We start from the raw sequence: 19064 nt of genomic DNA on the forward strand, positions 1-19064 counted from the left end.
TAAGTATGTATCTATCTATATAATTATATTTATCCGTTGCTTAGTACCCATAACACAAGCTTTGCTAAGCTTACTTTGGGATTGGAATTGTCCCGTGATATTTATTTATTTTTATTATTATTAAATGCTTTCTGCAAATCACAAGTATGTAACACAACTTCATTTTCCATTATTAACCCCTGTTCAGCACAGCAGTTTGTCATTATTCCGAAATTCTGAAGCGCCGTAGGAAGCGCCTGAATTTATATAATAGCATTGTAACGGGTGACACTTTCCTGGCCCGGATAACAGGCACAGGAGCTTTTATGGGCGTGTACACGAAAAAAGAATTCAGAGAGAGAGAATAAAGATTCACGCGTCTTCAAATTATTAATTGCTCTAATTGCTCTCTTTTGTAAGATAAAAATTGACTCAATGTCTGCAGCAGATCCCCATAAAATAAGGCCGTACGAAATAATGCTATTAAAGTAAGCAAAATATACACCAACCGTGCCGTCGCCACATCGGTTAGCTGCCGTATTTTCCAAACTGCAAAAGCAGCAGAGCTCAATCTACCCGCGATTGCTGTGACGTGAGGTCCCCACTGTAGTAATAATAATAATAACGATTAATACTTACAACTACAAATCAAAACCATTTTTTTAGATCTTATTCTGTCACTAAACATTTTACGTCCGACAATAAGGTACCTTTTTAAATACCTTAATCATTTAGTGTTTGTTGAGACACAGTTATAGGTTTTTGGTAAGAGCTTTAGTACTACAGTGTTCTTAAATTAAGACTTTTAAAATTAATCGTAAGTTATTAGTCGTTTTCAAATGATATCACTTCATATCACTAAATATTTTACCACCGACGATAAGGTACTTTTTCGAAAATATATAGTGGTTGTACCAACTTTTTACTAAACATTACCTTGAATTTTGAGACTGGAAAAACTAGTTTTTTAAGATTTGTTGAAATAATTTGGTCTCATTTGGCTATGTTTTAGAATGCCCGCCCAATAAAAGAATGTTGTTGTTGGAAGTTACATAGATAACATGCTATTTGAGGAAAAGGTTGTACGGGCTTTCAGGTTTGAAGAACAATTTTGTAATTGGACAACTGTTTTCCTATAGTTTACCTTGCCAAAGTGCATAAAGTAAAAAAAAAGGTTAATGGATTTTTTACTTAATTTTCTATTTATAGTATATTTCCATTGGATTTTATCGAAGGAACAAATATTATGCGTAATTGGACACTAAATAAGAACTACTCCGTTTTGAATTAACGTTGTTTATTGTATGAAAAAAAAACTTTAACAAAAATAACTTTGTGTTTTACAATTGTAATTAAACAGTCAAAATCAACAAACGTTTATATATAGTACGCTAAAACATAGCCAAATGAGACCAACGATAATGCTGCTGCGAGCGCGTAGCGAGTTCGCTGCTTTAGCGCCAAAAACGCCATATTGTAGACTTTCGTATAATAGGGCGTCTTCGGCGCTAACGCAGCGAACTCGCTGCGCGCTCGCAGTGACATCGTTGCGCGCTCGCGGCGATATCGTTGCGTGCTCGCGGTGAAATCATTACGCGCTCGAAGCGAACTCGCTGCGCGCTCGCCTCGCTTTCAACTCGCCCGCAAATCGCTAGTGTGATAAAGCCCTAACTGGCTTCTGCCTAATGGTGGCCAGTTAGATGATTTACCTTACTCTAATTAAACGCATTTTATGATGATTCTGATTGACTTTTTTTACGCGCCGACAAGCACCGCACTGGGCCCGCGTGGGAACTATTGCCCAAGCTCTCTCATTCTGAGAGGAGGCCTGTGCCCAGCAGTGGGACGTTTTTGTATTTTATGTACAATAAAGTATTTACATACATACATACATACATATAAGCTGGGATGATGATGATGATAACGCGCCGACAAAGTACCGAGTTACCGACGTCCGACACGTCTTCCAAACCGATACCGAGCGCACAAAAAGCATTCAAGAACGGCATCAACAATAAGGTACCTTTCTTACTAAACTTTGCGGGATGTTTTAACTCATAAAAAATCGATTTAAAAACTTGTGTCTCTGTCAAATTAAAATTTAGACCCTGCTTATTAATATAGAGAAAAAAAAGAAAAGATGTTTTTTTTTGACATAAACGCGATTATCTCGAAAACTAGAACCGACAACAAGGTACCTTTTCCCAGATAACGCCACAATGAAGGCTATCGCGAATGAATTCGCCGCTAGAGGCGCTAGTGTAGCGTGAGGTCTCCGAAATGTCAAATCTCATAGGTTTTGGGTGAGCTACGCGGGTTTATTTATAATTAGAATAATTTTGTGAATATTTTGCAATATCTGAAATTAATTATGGCAAATATGCGTTCCGGGGCAATGAATGTCTGTGTTTTGAGACATTTTTGTCTTTCGGAAACCTTTGTCCTCCCTTTTTTCCGAACAAAACGGGGACTATGCAACTGTGGCATGCTCGATATTTTTATGCTACGGTTTTAAGGTATATTAAATATGATTTTAATCTAAACTTTGTTTTCACGCCCGTAATAACAGACTTTGAAAGCCATACTTAAAAACCTCACGCAACAGTGCGCCATCTAGTGAGACAAAAAACGATATGCTTAAATTTTGGTGATATGTTTTTATTAACTTGTAATGTAATGTAACTAATTATGTTTGTTCAGGTGGAATTAAATAATTTAAATAAAATATTAAAATCTTAAATATTAAATATTTGAACTTAAATTTGAAATGGATATCTTCAACCGATTGAGCTGAAATTTTGCATGCATGTATAAATCCGATGACAATGCAATATTATTATGACGTAGAGCTGATCTGATGATGAAGTGAGATGTTGGCCATAGGAACTCTGTAATAAAACGACACGACCGCATCGATTTTGGTCTCATTTGATTCGTCTTGACCACTACCTACTTTGGTAAACAGAGGCTTAAAGTATCGCCAACAAAAAAGCTTGTCAGTATTAGATTTTTTTACAAAAAATTATTACTGAACTATGTTTTTTAAACATTGTATGAAGGTGCGGAACCCTTCATGCGCGAGTCGCTCGCACTCGCACTTGACCGATTTTATTTTAGCAACACAACACTAGGCTAGGCAGCACTGCATGAAAAGTCAACGTCATCGTCCTACTGTCACTGTCATATAGGTTGTCTTGTCCAGTGCTGCCAACGTAGGCAGTTTTAGTCAATCAGGCTACTCGGGATGGAAATCGGCGGCATAAAATTCTAAATGGCGACTGGTCGCCTTTTAGGCTACTTGAAGGACAAGGTCCTTATAGTAGTTGACCGAAATAATCACAACACAAGCCTAAGGGTCTAAAGGTCCAAATAAATGCCAAAACTTCGATACCTACGCTATTTTAAGCGACAGATATTTATGATTCCATCTCTGTTTGTGTCGTTTGAACACAAACTGTTGTTTTTGTTGTGTGAATAACGGCATCACATTTATCCGACACATAAAATTTAACAATTAGTGGTGAAACAGCCCCTTAAAGTTATGAAATTTGACACCAGAAATGGAATAACAGGCTACTTTTTTAGGCTACCTTAGTTCAAATTTGGCTACATTAGGCTAGTCAGCTTAATCGGGCTATGAAAAATGGCGTATCAGGTTTCGAGTTGCTGGCAACACTGGTCTTGTCTGTCACATTGAAAAAAAGCGCTAGCGAACGCAGCTGTGGACTACGAAAGTTCACGAACTCAACGCCTACTTAAAAGTAAACAGATGGTTTATCTTAAATTGGTGTCAAATAAAATTATCTATCTAAGTTAAACTAACCACTCGGTTAGTTAATTAGGCCCTGTAAAGATACGGATTTAGTTTTAACTTGTTAAACCTGGTGTTCAACTAACAACGACGCGTCGCGTATTTTGCCGGCTTTTTGATACCTGCGAATCCTGCAATGTATGGTTTCAATTGTTTTACTATTCAATTTAATGAAATTAAAAAAGAGTTTATCGTATTTATTTATTATTTATAACAATACAATCAGGCTATTCATTTCAGGTTTAAAGTGCTAGTTGTGATTTTTGCCCTAACTGGGTTTGTAAACCTAACTGACCTGAGCTTTTATGAAATTCTCGGCATTACGAAGCAGTCGTCTACTCAAGAAATAAGACAGGCTTACAAGAAACTAGCTATTAAATTTCATCCCGACAAAAATCAAGTAAGTTCACATTTACATCTATGCAAGTCGTCTAAGACTTGATAGGTTTATTTACTTAAATCCCTTCACTTTTTGCGCCGCGTTATAAAATACACTTATACACACACATATACTGAAGACTCCTCATTGGAAAAGTAATTCATAATTGTTTACTTTTGTCATTCCAGGATGAATCAGATCAGGAGAAATTCCTTAAAATAACAGAAGCTTATGAAACTCTGAAAGACCCAGAAAAGAGACGAAAGTATGATACATTTGGGATACATCAGTCATACACACGCCAGTATGACTACCATTCACAGAAGGAATACAACAAACTGTTCTACAATGGCCTTTACCATGAAGACCCGTTTGTAGATACAATAACAGGACAAGGATTTTGTAAGTTTGAAAAAAATATTTTACTAGGGGCTGCACTCAGTAGTGTGTAGCACTATGTAGAATTGTAGAGCAAGATTGTCTGCACTGCTCCGCGTTTCTCAAACAGTGCCATCATAAAGGTTTTGATTTTAGACTGAAAACTGGTAAATGGCACCCCTTGCCATCTGGCACCTACAGTGACTGCTACTCTTGCTCTACTCCCACCTACTAGGTAGGTACGCCAAGTTATACGTTGACCGCTGTATGCACTTAAACGGTTTAGTAAACTATTTTAATAAAAAGAGGGGTGTTATACGTTTGACCGCTGTGTGTGTCTGTCTGTCTGTGGCACCGTAGCTTTTACAGGGTATTTTAGCCTGCAGTAGTAGTATGCAGCCTAATGTATTGAATTATGTGTGCTTGATAGAATTGAGATTAACCATTTTGTTTTCAATGAGTCAAACTTTACTGTGAAGGTAAACATTCTAAGGTCATCTAGATAACCTGTGAAGAAATTTCCCAAGTTAAAAGTTCCCAATATGCATTGGGCGCATCTGGGAACTATGGCCCAAGCCCTTCCTTTCTGAGATGAGACTTGTACCCTGCAGATGATGATGATGATGATGTAACATGAGGATTATGTGATGATAGCCAATAAATGCAGATCAGCTTGTGATTAATGTTTTGTTCACAGATAGTTACCTGAGTGAAGGATTACACTTTATAAACTTTTACTCTCCATTTTGTCCTCCATGTCAGGCTCTATCAGACAACTGGAAAAAACTTGCTGAAAAATATAAAGGCATTGTAAGTGAAAATTGTTCATTAATAATATGGTATTTGAGAACTTCTGAATTTGCCATACTTATCCTATTTATTTTATGAAAATATAGATAAACAGCTAATGTTTAGTGAATAAAAAATATAATTCAGTTGGAAATTAAATTTACGATGGTTATTTTAAAAATCTATATATCTATCTCTTTTTAAAATGCTTTTCTGCAGCAAAAGGCAGTATGTACTTGTATGTGACATTAAATGCAAGTATGTCTTTCTTTCCCTAATCTTGAATTTCAAACCTGTGTAACTCTGTTTTAAGGTTTTAAGTAAAGGTAGCTAGTAGTGGGTTAGACAGAGACACAATCTCAGATTTCTGCCACATAAAATACCAACAATTTATTAGAGAACGACGAAAAAGACCCCTAATACGATTTTTTGTTTCAGGTCAAAGTAGGGGCAGTGAACTGTAAATATCACAATTCTTTCTGTTATAACTCCATGAGAATTGGCAGCTATCCCTCTCTGTTACTCTATCCCAATGTAAGTAAAATCATTACTCTTGTTATGACATGAACATATGTAGTTTAGATGACATGGCCAAAGTACAACATAATGTTTGCTGTTAAAAGCTGTCCAGATCTCTACAGTATTTAAAAAATATATATTTAACTTGCAATGTTTATATTTAAATATGTAGTTATGTATGTCTGGGTCAAATCTTGCAACTGAATTTCAAAGTAGGTAGATACGCACAACCTATTGTGATGAAATTTTGCATACTCATGTAAGTCAGGTGACCATGCAAAATCATAGTATCATCAAGCTGATCTGATGATGAAGGGGGAAGATGGTAATTAATTACACATGATTAACCTGTTATATTTGGGCTCATTAGAATCATCTTGAAGAGTTGTTGATGTTGTGCAAAAAGTACAATTTAGCAATAAAAGCTTGCCTACCCACTCACTTGCTTTGAATTTTGTGTTGAACTCTATTCATATAACAAAATAAAAGTGTTGACAGGCAACTCTAGTTGCCAAATGCCATGTGAGTGGCTATAAAATATTTTCTGACAAATTTATTACCAATGGAAAATGATTAAGAATTTCTGACACAAAATTAATAAACAGTGCCTTTTTTTTGTCAGGGTAAAACTGGCAACTATGTTTACTATCGTGGTGCTCACTCACTGCCGGCTCTGGAAGATTTTGTCCTGTCATATATTGAAAGCAAGGTGCATGTGCCAACATTGTCATACTTGAGGGATGTTAACCAGCCCATGGCATATGTTTTAGGCAGCAACAGAATAGATATGGATGCACTTACAAGAATAGCATATCACTTGGTAAGTCCCTTTTAGGGTTTCATACACAAAGGCTGACAATCTGAACTCTATTACTGTAGCTTCGCTGCTGGTCTGTCTGTCACAGTCTGTTGTATATCGAGAATCGTGTATGTATTTTCATTTATTTTTTTTGTTCTCTTTTATTTTTGTTGTATTTTTGTGTCTTCGTGAATGTCAATAAATGTCTTCTTTCTTAATAGAGACAACTGATATTTACACGTAGAAAATAAAAATAGATATACAAATAATTAAAATACTTACAAAAATTAAGGAGGGCATTCCCATAGAAGAAACATTATTTTTATTTTTAATCATGTTTAAGAAATTGTATTTAAAATTAAAATAAAATGTCATGTTTGTGTTTCACAGAAAGGCCTAGTCACATTAGCTATAATAGAAGATGATAATTTAAGATCTCAACTCGCAAATGACGATGCCACAACCGTAGTTTTTAAGTATAGAAAAACAATAAAAAAGCTTGTGACTGAAGAAGAAAAAGAAATATTGAGTGAAATAGTTGAAGCGCTGCCCGAAATTGAATCCATAGATCCTGAAAAGTTCAAGGTGAGTTAGATAACTTTTTCTGACCTGTAAGATAGAAGTTTAACTTTAACTGATAGATATTTTGCCTGCCTTGCCTTAATGTAATGTAATGTTGTTTCCTTTCTAGGACATAAGAAACGAACTTCGCAATGGCTACAAAAATTCCTGGGTATTATATTTTTCAAAAAATGAAGATCGGCTTCTGCTGCATCAAATGAGGATTAAATTTCCAATATTGCATTTTGGTAAATACAAGTATGCTTTAGTATTGATAATACATACACACATATTATTATTATTGTTATTTATTATACTGTTATTTGTTGTGTTGTCAAAATTACCTACATTAGGATTAACTTACTCCATTTTGTTTTGACTCTCGATGAAAAACACTAGTTTTATGGAGACCAGAATCAATTTATTTGTTCAATGCATGCTCACATTGCCATGTAGTCAAGTGCAAACATAAGTATCTATTCGAACCACTCAAAAATATGTTACTACGGCCTTATTGCGTCGGAATAAGAGTCTGTGGTACATATTTTTGCAACTTTGATTAAATACATATTTACACAATTGACTGTACAGTCACCTGCATGAATATCTGGCACAGCGGAACTTGCAAAATTATCTGACTCGTCCCACCGGCCCTAGAAATAGGGGCTGTTTCACCATCCATTGATTAGTGTTAACTGACGGTTAAATGTGATGCCGTCTCTATTTGTTTTGTTGGAATAGACGGAGATGGCATCACGTTTAACCGTCAGTTAACACTAATCAATGGATGGTGAAACAGCCCATAGAGTCATAATCAGATATTTATGCATGTTTGTGCTGTGTCTGCTGGTGACTGAACTATTATGACATTTCAGGTGAAATCGACTGTGAAAAATGGTTACAACTATGCTTGTCACTTCAAGTTGAAGAAACCCCAGCGTGGGCACTTCTAAAACCGGGAGGTGGCTACCAGAAGGCTCCGGCGGCGGGGGACATCAAAACATTCCTTAAAATAGCACCTTTAGCCACTAGATTACATTCCCTAGAACCAAATGCCTTACATAAACTAAGTGAAGGTTTGTTATGTTCATCACCCAGCTATATACGTCCCACTGCGCTGGGCACAGGCCTCCTCTCAGAATGAGAGGACTTGGGCCGTAGTTCCCTCGCGGGCGTTTGTCCAGGTTTCCTCACGTTTTCCTTCACCCCAAAGCTCGTGGTTTGTTATGTTATATAATTAAAATACGTATAGGTATAAACTTATAAGTAATTGGGCGATAAGCTTTGGTCGGATTTCTCTTTCTTTTGTTAAATCATTTTTTTTTTGAGAAGATGCGTATTTTAATCAGCTTTAAAAGTGAACTTAAACTAAATTAATAAAACGATAAAACTAAATCAGGTCTGACCTAGATTAGAACCATAGAAGACCTCCATTTTGCAAGTCCTACGAGTATATACCGCTGAACCATCACGCTGATGAAAGAGTTATCTAAGGTCCTATTGCATGTGAAATTTACACAACTTGTGGGTTAGCTATAAATCTTCGTAGACGAAGTCGCGGGCAACAGCTAACAATATTACAAATGTGAAAATAACTGTATGTCTGTTGCTATCTGTGGGATCCTGTAATTGGCTCTGTGTTGCTATTCCTTCTACATATATTGTGTTTTAGCTGTTGGTTCTCCTTAAATAAATAAATAAACACTTCACGCTTAAACTGCTGAAGCGATTTAGATGACATTTGTATAGAGATTGATGAATCTCAGAAATAATTTGACACGGAGCAAAGCTTGTACCTAGCAACGGATTAGATAATAAAAAACAAGGACAGTTTTTTTCCCGACGAAATTGAAAAGTTCCGGGAGAGTTCCGATAGCAATAAACGTTTTTTTCGCAAATGGAATCGCGGGCTAGTAACTACTGCTTGAGTGGTATTTCAATTTGATTAACTGCAAGCCTTCTTTCACCAGTTGACTTCTTCCGGCTGATGATGTGATGACATTGATGACATTATTATCTAATGGGACAATGTGTAGCTAACTTATTTTTTTACAGATGCAGGGCTGTGGGTGGTGTTGGTGGCTCCGTACAAATCTTTGTGGCACCACATTGCTGAAGCTTTCACGAGCGCCTCTTTACACTTCCTCAACTCTGATGTTATCAGTGTAAGTGTCTTTAAAAGGAAGGAAAGAGTAATTATATAGTTTTAAAAACTAAAAAACATGCTTTAATAATAAACCTTATAGTAAACTTGTCTGACTGCTCCATCATCAGACCCTGGTTCCATTCTTGGTCAAAGTAGGTACGAGTTTTCTAAAAAGCGTTGTTCTGTCTTAAAGTTCCGACTCTGCCTTATTGCGTCATCAACAGGCCCCCGAAAACCATTCTTGCCCACACCCTAAATACCCTAATGCTCAACATCCACTGCGAGCCTCCGTACGAACTCAGTTTAACGTACAGTCAGCATCAAAAGAAGCGGATCACTTTTTTTTACTCTGTCGCATTGACAATCTTGCATGGCGTTTAGTACGTGGCTGTAAAACGACAAAGTAGGAAAGTGTATAGCTACTTTTGATGCTGACTGTACAACGATCGGCAGCATAGAAGCACTTCCACCGAATCTCTATGAAGTTGATCGATGTTAGTTAAACTGAGTCTGTGCGGAATTCACTCCGCTAGCGGTGGAATGTGGTCATAGGACTTCTATAATAAGCCCAAACACGACTAGGTTACTTTGTTCTGTCTTGGAGTATTACAAAGTCTATCTTCCGGCTCCATCATCAGATCAGTTCCGTGACAGTGGCGATTAATGTGTTATCGTCAGAACTACCAAAACTACAGAGCTCTATCGTGGTCTAGAGAGCTGCTTGTTTTGGGCTAGTTATAATATTGCCGCATGTTATATTTATATACATTATACATGTATATATATTTATTTTTCGTTCAGTTTGCTATAGTGGCTTGCACGGAAAAAACGTCTCAGTATTGTCGCGAAGTGACATTGAACGTCCCAGTCATATTCGTACAAGATGGCGATCAAAGAGAAATTTACGACGGTCGTGCGGACGAAAAGCTAATTGTGAACTTCGTTCAACTAATAAAGGAGAGCTCAGGTAAGAACCAGATGCTTATTTGGGTATTTCTCCGTTTCAACAACTATCAGTTGTATATATATAATTGTACCGCCAGTACAGTCACTAGCACCAATATCTGACACAGTAAAACGTGCATACATACCTACATACCTATGTAATACGACTCTCTTTCTAGGGCCGGTAGGACATGTCAGACATTTTTGCACGCTCCACTGTGGTAGATATTAATGGAGGTGACTGTACACTATCCTTACTATATATATATAATATTATAAATGTGAAAATAACTGTCTGTCTGTCACCTTTTCACGCTTCAACCGCTGAACCGATAGACTAAATTCGGTATGGAGATAGTTGGAGCCCCGAGGAAAGGACATAGGTTACTTTTATCCCGGAAAAATGTATAGTACCCGCGAGGTAGCGATAAGCGAATTCTACGCAAACGGAGTCGCGGGCAACAGTTAGGGTATTACAAAAAGCTCAGTGGGTCATTTCTTCAATATACATGTAATTTTTGATTTTCGTTAACTTCAACCTGCTGCTGTATCTTATCCCCCTGTGAAACAATGTTATCCCGTTTCCAGACTTGGAGCTCTCCGAACAGCAAGCATTAGAAATCTTGGATCCGAGCCGCGAACATGCGTGGCTCGTGGCTTATCTACCGCCTGGCCACTCCGCACTGCGACACGAGTGGCGGATTATAGCCGACAAGGTAAACAATACATCATCCCAGCCTATACACGTCCCACTGGTGGGGACAGGCCTCCTCTCAAAATGAGAGGGCTTGGGCCGTAATTCCCACGCGGGCCCAGTGCGAATTAAATCTGGAGCTGTCGCAAAGTAACGCCTGTTTCAATAAATCCCTTATTCCAGCTTCGTCCTCTGAAGTTCGTGCGCGTGGGCGTTCTGCAGTGCGCGGCGGGCGCCTCCGGGTTCTGTGGCAACGTTCGGGCCGCCACCGCCCGCCTCTACCCGATCGCTTCCGGGCAACATTATACGTAAATAAAAATTAAATCTTTCTGCTTTTCCCATCTGGGGACTTTGAAAAAGATGCAGGCCCTGTATTACGAAGGCAAAATTCGAGTAATAATTAAAATATAACAATTCTAATTTCGTAGTAGCCCCCTGATTTGCGTCAGACTTTTTTTTCGATAGTCTTTTTTCAAACTTTCGACGCAAAAGAGGAGTATTATAAGTATTATGCCAATGTATGTGTGGTATCGTAGCTCTCAAATTGATGGACTGATTTCGATGCGGCTTTCTTTACGTGAAAGCGAGTTTCCTTGCACAAGCCCAAGACCGGTCTGAGTGAAGAGCCTTGCGGAGGCCTATGTCCAGCAATGGACGTCTTTCGGCTGACATGATGATGAGTTTCCTTGCCGTGGTGCTTAGCTAAGTGTAATTAAAACCGATTGAGCTTTGAGTCGCTTCTCAACTTTTTAAGTTAGGTTTTTTTTTGTATTGATGACCGAAACTCATCGCAAAACACGAAAGAGAACTGCCACATTTTCAATTATATATTTTTTGGAACACTGTAGTTGTAAATGTATGTAACTTTATTTCCTCAGAGTAAGCTTGCAGCACCTGAGCGAAGCGCCGTACATACTGGAATGGGCGCTCGACCGGCTCGACGATTCCGTTCTCAAACTGGACTGGCATTCCTTCTCCAAACGCGTCATTGCCGAGGAGTTGCAGCCTTCAAGGTACTAAAGATGTATTGGTAAACAACAGCAATACTAATAAAGCAAGTCGTCGAGCTTGTTGCCCAGGTATAAAGCAAAGTTGAGAAATAGCGCAGTCGTTTACATAACCTACAGTCTGTTCAATATAGGAATGGACAGGAATAATGCACGCTTTAGAAAGTCATTTAATAATTTTCATTTTTTTAGTATACCGTCTAAACTTAATTCTAATTGAAATAACGAAGACGTCAATGTTGGTTTCAGTTGGGAGGCACCAAAAAAAATAACCTATAGTTTTTATTTTATTTTTGGAAAGAATAGGATATTTTAAGATACTATTTTCATCGATTTTGAATTTGGATGAGTATTTAATTTTTTATATTTTTTTTACGAAATACGCTGGATGACGTCACAGTGAGACAGCCACGTTCCAGTGCCTAGAAAAATTCAGGTCGTACATAACATAATCTGTGGCATTACAATTTGACAATAATTCAAGCACGGCTTAGGGTCCTAAATGAACCATGACAAATAGTTTTATTTATTTCTCTTCTTTTAGATCCGATTATTTCTATGTTTGTTTAATGGTGTGATAGTAAATAGATATGTTTTATTGAAATCTGATATTTAAATTCTTTTCTATTTACTTGTAACATAGCAATTTAATAATTTAATTTGTAAAAATACATTGAGAATACTCCTATACATTACGGAATTTACGATAAATGACAACTGTTTAAAGCCGGGTGCGCATCATGTAATTAAATTTCTATCTTTGTCACTCTTTGCTATTATAAGCAGGACAGCAACATTTCAAACTGTCAATTTGCTTAAGAGTGTAGACATGCTTTATAACTGCCTTTGTGACGGTACACTGCAGGGGTCGAATGAGGGTCATTACTTAAATTTTGTTCATTTAATTCAGTTTATCACATTTTTGGAATCTGATTTCTGAAAACGCTTCACAAAGCCTATTTCTCCAAATGGTTTTCGATTTATTATGTTGCCAAAAATGGGGACATCTCAATTATTCATTAACTAACTGTTGCCCGCGATTCCGTTCACGTAGAATCCGTTTATTGCTATCCCGCGGGAACTATGCAATTTTCCGGGATGTAAACTATTTTAAAAACAGAAACGTCTTCCTATAAAATACCTAAAGAGGCAGAGGTAAAGAACATTCTGCAAGAAACGGAACGTTTATAATATTGCTGACTATAGAAATATTCTCTACATTATTTATAGCTATAGTTTGGATCAAAATGTGATGACCTTTAATCATATACGAATAGTTAACTTTTCACAACTAAAGCACTGCACCAAATTTGATGAAATTTGGAATTGAAAAAAGCTTGCTCTTTATAGCTGAAACTACTAGTAGTAGAATATTTTTAAACAGGCAATGAGAATGGATACGAGTAAGTCCACGAAACACAGTTATTAAATTATGTATAAATATAAATCGAATTAATATTATGTAGAAAATTACGTATAACATTGTGTTACTTTGTAAGTACATTACGTATTAATCTACTTACAAAGTAAACAAAATTATGACTTCCTCTTATTACTTCTTTTATTCATCATCATCATCATCATCATTATTACGACTTCACAAAAAATGTTTAGAACCTCTTCTTCTGTGACCTTCTAGAGTCCAATGTTATCCTTAATGTACTATAGCAGTTTTGTACTTAGTAAAAAAAATAACAAGTAATTATTTTTCAGTGGTAAGAAACCGTGGTTGGTGTACTTCCACTCTCCCCGCTGCTATCGTTGTTATGAAATGTACGCCGACTTCGCTATTGCTGGCATTGTAAGTATCTATCCAGCACTCGTCAAAATTAGTAAAATACTCCCCCAAAAAGGTGCATTTTCCTCAAAACATACATTCCCACAGCATACACTTCTTAAATATAAACGTAATTTTTCCAAAATGTATGTATGTATGTATGTAAACTCTTTATTGTACAAAATAAGTAAACAAACACAATTGACAAACAATGAAATATATATATACTGGCCCTCTCTTGTATCTCCTGTATCGCAGATTCAGTTGCCAGCATGCTCTGACGCATCCGCAGTTGCTTGACTTCCTCCGTGAGGTCATTGAGCATCTTATTATCACTGGGAGTTGAGTCATCGCAGATTTGCACTCTCCGCATAAGAAGGTCATAACGCGAGCAACAGTTTTAAGCTCGAACACTCTGACTTCAGTTGGAAACATACCATGACATTCGCCACACAACAGCTTTTTGCATGAGTCGCATGTCACGGATTTTTTTTTATCATTTGGTAACTTGTTTCACTTGGCACATTTTTCATGTGTTGAACGAGGTGTAGAATTCTTACTCGAACTCATTGTAAGATTTTTTGGTTTCTTGCACTAGCAACACCGTTATGACAGTTCCGCAAAAACCAGTGACAGAGAAAAGTACAAACGATTTGAGGGTAGTTGATAATTTATGAGCAGGAACAGGTGTCTATTGCAGATACCTTTGCACTATTCTGCCTAGTATTACACAATTCCGCACGAATATAACATTAATATAAAGTTCACAAGTTATTTCCGGCACTTTGGTAATGTTTTTGTTTGGTATAACAGTTTTAAAAGCAAAATCAATCAGAAATCGCGAGCGCAGTTTCACCGTGACAACACAGAATACGTCAGCCACAGCACAGAATACGTCAGTTTTTAATTGAATTTTCAGAAGTATAAGAACTCGACTGTACCTACCGACATTTCTAGAAAGTATTTAACGAACCTAAACCCATCTAATAATCTATTCTGGAGATCGCTCTGTTATAGTTGACATTTGCTGAATCACCATCATCTTTCTCTTTAGCTTCTCAACAACGCAGTAAATCTCGGCAAAGTGAACTGTCTCAACGAGCGAGGTGTCTGCCAGCACGAACACATCACAAGCTACCCGTCGCTCCGGCTGTACCTCAACAGAAACAGGCAGCAAAGATTCAGCAGCGTCATCTCCATACAAGTGCAAGATTACAACAGCCTCCTAAAACATATTAAGGCACATCTCACACAGTATGATGACAATTTATTGGCAGGGGTTGGAAAGAGATCACATGACGAGTTATAAATTATAAGCTTTCAGATGCTTTTGGCTTATGTTGATTTCAGGGTTAAAAATATTACCAAAATCAAATTATAAAACTTAACAATGTAACATTATTTAAAATAAACAACTTCTCTAATGAGCTTTCCTATTTGGCTAATTTTACGTCAGTTAAAGTAGTGAACTTATTGTAAAATAAATTAATTTACAGTCAAGTTCTTTTGAGTACATACATACAGTTTAGCCTTTGTCGCAGATGTTAATCAGGGACAATATAGCTTTATATTAGTTATTGAAAGTCCCAGAAATCACCCATTACGAACAGCACACAAACAAAGTTGACCTCTTAATTATGGTCTAAGATCCGAACTTGAAAAGATTTACACTGGTCTGATAACAGAATGAAACCTATTTTATAATAAATTTAGTATATTAGAAAATAATAAAATGCTAAAAAAACCTGCAGGCTATTTTTAATTATTTAAAAAAATAAATTTTTGTTGCATCATCGAGATAATAAGAAAACCTATAGAATATGTAGATGTTGGGTTTGCTATTGTTTACCTGGACGAACTACCTACTGGGTTGCCAGGTATAAACTTAAACAGTTTTGTCGATGCCAGTTACTTTCACTTGATTAGATAACAGAACAAATTGTTTATCAACGTAAGCACTGTTTTATTGCGAAAACGTTTTTTGCATTTAATTAAAAATCATTAAAAATTATTTTAACAAATCTAATAGGTATATTTTCTAATATACTTAATTATTTATTATACAATACATTTTATTCTATTCTGGTGCAGATCTTTTCAAGTTCGGATCTTCTACTATTATGTTTCGTTTTCTTATGTTTATAAGAAATACATTAATTTATGACCAGTGACTGAAATCTCAATATGTAATCTCTTTAGTGTGTCAATTGTCAATGAGATATTTTTTATAATAAGTGTTTTCTATGTTCCTTGAACAGTATTTTGTAACAAATTAGTTTCATACCTTTACCTACTCATTCATTTATGAATCTAATCAAATTATCTCAATTCTATTGATTTTCTAGAGCTTTCTAGTGCTAAGTGCAAATGTGATAGAATCAATTTATTAATTTAATATTTTGTCTTTTTACGTGATATTTAGTAAAATAAATAATTTATTAGAAATTGGCTTTGTTTTATTGAGAAAATAAAATATTATTATTATATACTTCAACAAAGTTAATGGATAATCGGCATTTTCACAAACAGCATCTGAAAACAAGGAATGATAAACTAATTATTAGGGTGTAGTTTTTTTTTTAAGATAAATAAAATAATCTTGAATGGCATAGATCAGACTCAGTTCAAAACCTGAAAAACAGTACTTACATCATTATTTCTATTCAGAGTGGCATCAATGATATCATGGTCAACACTACATGGCAGGAAGAAATCAACTTGCTCATACAATCCTTTGGAGTCCAGGACTAATCTGTCTTCACCAACTTCCAAATTCAGATCTTTTAATTCCACCTACAACAAAGAACATGTTTTAGCAAGCATAATAAAGGCAGTACAAACAAGAGCTCATTTTGTATAGGTGTGAAAATATACACAGCGGCACAAAATTTGGCCCACCCTTCATTCAAAATTAGTTAAAATTACTGATTCTGCATACATTTGAGGGCCATATTTTTTGCCTCTCAGTATATATGCTATAACTTGCAGTCTACAAAAATCCAGTGTTAGCAAACCCGGCTACTAAACATCAACACATGCAATGAGGGGTGATTTTATATTATGATTGGTTGAAACACACTTTATTTTAGTTTTTATTATTTGTTATTGTAATAAAAATACATACTATAGGTATACTGAGCGGCAGAGGCCCTCATATGTATTCAGTAATTTTGTATGTAGAGAGGGTTAAATTTTGTGACATTTTAGCTGTCTATACTCAAATGTATGCAGTAATAGGTAATTTTGTATTAAGTGGGCCAAATCTTGTGCCGGTCAGTATAGTATGATTTTTGAGATAGAAAGAAAACCGTATCAAAATCGGTTCAGCCAAACGCGAAATAATTGCAGACAAACATACATATAGGTCAAACCTCCTTTTTCTTTGAATTCTGTTAAAAAAAACCTTCATGAATGAAATGGTCTGGAAATGGCTTTACTATTATTATTATTATAAGGCAACAGCACACTATTTTATGCTAGCATTATACATTTCACTGATTGTTGTTGGTCACTTACAGATGAAGGTATCTTAAATTCTGCCATTAAATACTCAATTTCACCGGTTGGTGGTTCACGCTTTAGTCTGTAAACAATTTCTTTCTTTACTTCTGGAATTTCAGTGATCTTGCACTTTGGTTTTTCATCAATCTCTTCAATAAGTGGCTTAACAGTTTCCTCACAATGTTTCACATCTCGGACTTGTATTCTATGTGATTGTAGGGTGCCAATAGATTTGCGGTTCTTCAGTACATTAAACTTTTGCATTTCTATCTCAAACTGGTATTTGTCTTGGAGCCCTTCAAAAACAACAGTAAGGAAGAAAGTCTGGAATAAATCGTCTTTCTCAATCTTTTTAAAGAACTCAGGATTTATAGCAACATCATACACAGTTGCTGGAGCTCCAGACTTGTCTGGTTCTGTGCGCCCTTCCCCGAGGCTCATGGGGACTCTATAAGATGACGGATCTTCTGAGCTAAGAATCTGCATGAGCTCATCATTTGTGATGTCACGAGGAGCCGGAATTGCCTCTGTTAAACATATGTTGACAAAAACTTTCTTGTTGTCAGGCTTTGTAAATGTCTTCACGCAGAATCCTAGAAAATGAGATTTAAATGTGTTAAATAAGAAAATTAACATCACCTATGTATCATTCCTTGTTTTAGGATTAGTACCTGGCCTAGGTTTCACAAGCTTCGACGGCATCGGGTCCACTGAAGCTAAGAGTTTACTAAACTCTTCTTCAACAGCATTCTCCTGTAAAAGATAAAATATTTATCTACCTACATTCATCATGATAGTTATTTTAATCGGTTCTAAAGAAACCAAAATACGTATATACCAAGTTACCTTGATAATCCTCATGTTTTTCTCCATAATGGAGGGATCTACTTCTAAAGATATTGACTTTTTCGTCATTTTGTTTCGTTTCTATGGAAACAGAAAATTTTAAAAACAAAATTAGTTAACAAATTTCCGTCCGCTGTTCTGTACTTAACTTTTTTCGTTTTTTTTTTTGCTCTTTCGCTCCGCCATCCGTCAATCCAAGTCTGTCAATGTCAAGTCAATGTAATTTATTTTAATTTTTCTGCCTCCAAAAGTCAAAAAACACTAGCCCATACATCTTAAGTTTTCGGGTTCCGTAACGCAAGGGTCCAAACAGAGACCTATTGCTGTCACTCACGGTCCTTCCCTCCGTTTCACATACAGATTTTACAACCAAACAATTGGGACCACAGTCTTAAAATTTTTACATTACAGTAAAACCATTTTATAAGTAGACAAATCCATCCATTTTACAGGTGTTTATGACGGGCTATAGTAATAAATACCAACTAATACAAGCCAACCAAGCATTATGTACATACTTATAAATGTAATGTAATCATCACAACTATTTTGCTTGTGTGCAAAAATTGATGTTTTATCAACAAGCATTTCGTCACTACTTTGAAAAGTGAAAAAATCTCGTATCTAAAATCAATGTCAACAAAATTGAACCTTGACAATACATAATGTTCATAAAGTTCACTAAGTAAACTATCTATTTTGAGGTAAGAGTTTTTTTAAGTAGTGACGATTTATTGCTTGTTCTCGTCGCATGTGGTATTTTTGATTTATATTTTAATGTTTTAATGAGGTTTTAATCATGGGTAAAATTAACCTTTACCCTGCACAGTTTAAACAGTAAGTGAAAGAGAGTAATGAGCATAGGTATAGGTAATGAGACGTTTTGACATTATACAAAACATCTTTACAATTTTAGACCAATCAGAATGGCGA

The 19064-nt window shown here is 36.1% G+C and overlaps 2 protein-coding genes across 3 annotated transcripts; one reads left to right on the plus strand and one right to left on the minus strand.

Annotated features, from left to right (window-relative positions):
• Nucleotides 1–3688: 3688 nt before the first annotated feature.
• LOC141432028 (dnaJ homolog subfamily C member 10-like) lies at nt 3689–15530 on the plus strand. 2 transcript variants are annotated; one of them, XM_074093386.1, is made up of 16 exons: nt 3689–3928; nt 4031–4190; nt 4358–4571; nt 5245–5357; nt 5775–5870; nt 6478–6675; nt 7045–7239; nt 7346–7463; nt 8091–8291; nt 9271–9380; nt 10163–10328; nt 10895–11022; nt 11184–11308; nt 11879–12013; nt 13721–13808; nt 14839–15530. In XM_074093386.1, coding segments are annotated over exons 1-16 (2304 nt in total). In that variant the 5' UTR covers nt 3689–3926; the 3' UTR covers nt 15094–15530. The 2 variants fall into 2 exon arrangements, with proteins under 2 accessions (XP_073949487.1, XP_073949488.1); XM_074093387.1 differs by lacking the exon at nt 13721–13808 and having other exon boundaries at nt 14839–14953.
• Nucleotides 15531–16218: 688 nt separating this feature from the next.
• Nucleotides 16219–18337, minus strand: LOC141432029 (PIH1 domain-containing protein 1-like). Its single transcript, XM_074093389.1, has 5 exons — nt 18132–18337; nt 17957–18038; nt 17301–17878; nt 16434–16577; nt 16219–16316 (listed from the first exon to the last, which is right to left on the minus strand). The coding sequence occupies exons 1-5, from the start codon at nt 18198–18200 to the stop codon at nt 16284–16286; spliced, it is 906 nt and encodes a 301-aa protein (XP_073949490.1). The 5' UTR covers nt 18201–18337; the 3' UTR covers nt 16219–16283.
• Between the last annotated feature and the right edge of the window lie 727 nt (nt 18338–19064).

This window comes from Choristoneura fumiferana, chromosome 10 (assembly GCF_025370935.1).
Source record: "Choristoneura fumiferana chromosome 10, NRCan_CFum_1, whole genome shotgun sequence".
NCBI classification, from domain to species: domain Eukaryota; kingdom Metazoa; phylum Arthropoda; class Insecta; order Lepidoptera; family Tortricidae; genus Choristoneura; species Choristoneura fumiferana.

Bases quoted from the DNA above. Each gene is read 5' to 3' on its own strand.
- LOC141432029 (XM_074093389.1), bottom strand. From the start codon at position 18,200: ATGACGAAAAAGTCAATATCTTTAGAAGTAGATCCCTCCATTATGGAG. The intron at 18,039-18,131 runs GTAACTTGGTAT...TATCTTTTACAG, and splicing joins AAAACATGAGGATTATCAAG to GAGAATGCTGTTGAAGAAGA. The intron at 17,879-17,956 runs GTACTAATCCTA...CTCATTTTCTAG, and splicing joins GCTTGTGAAACCTAGGCCAG to GATTCTGCGTGAAGACATTT.
- LOC141432028 (XM_074093386.1), top strand. The intron at 6,676-7,044 runs GTAAGTCCCTTT...TGTGTTTCACAG, and splicing joins CAAGAATAGCATATCACTTG to AAAGGCCTAGTCACATTAGC. The intron at 11,309-11,878 runs GTAAATAAAAAT...TTATTTCCTCAG, and splicing joins GCTTCCGGGCAACATTATAC to AGTAAGCTTGCAGCACCTGA.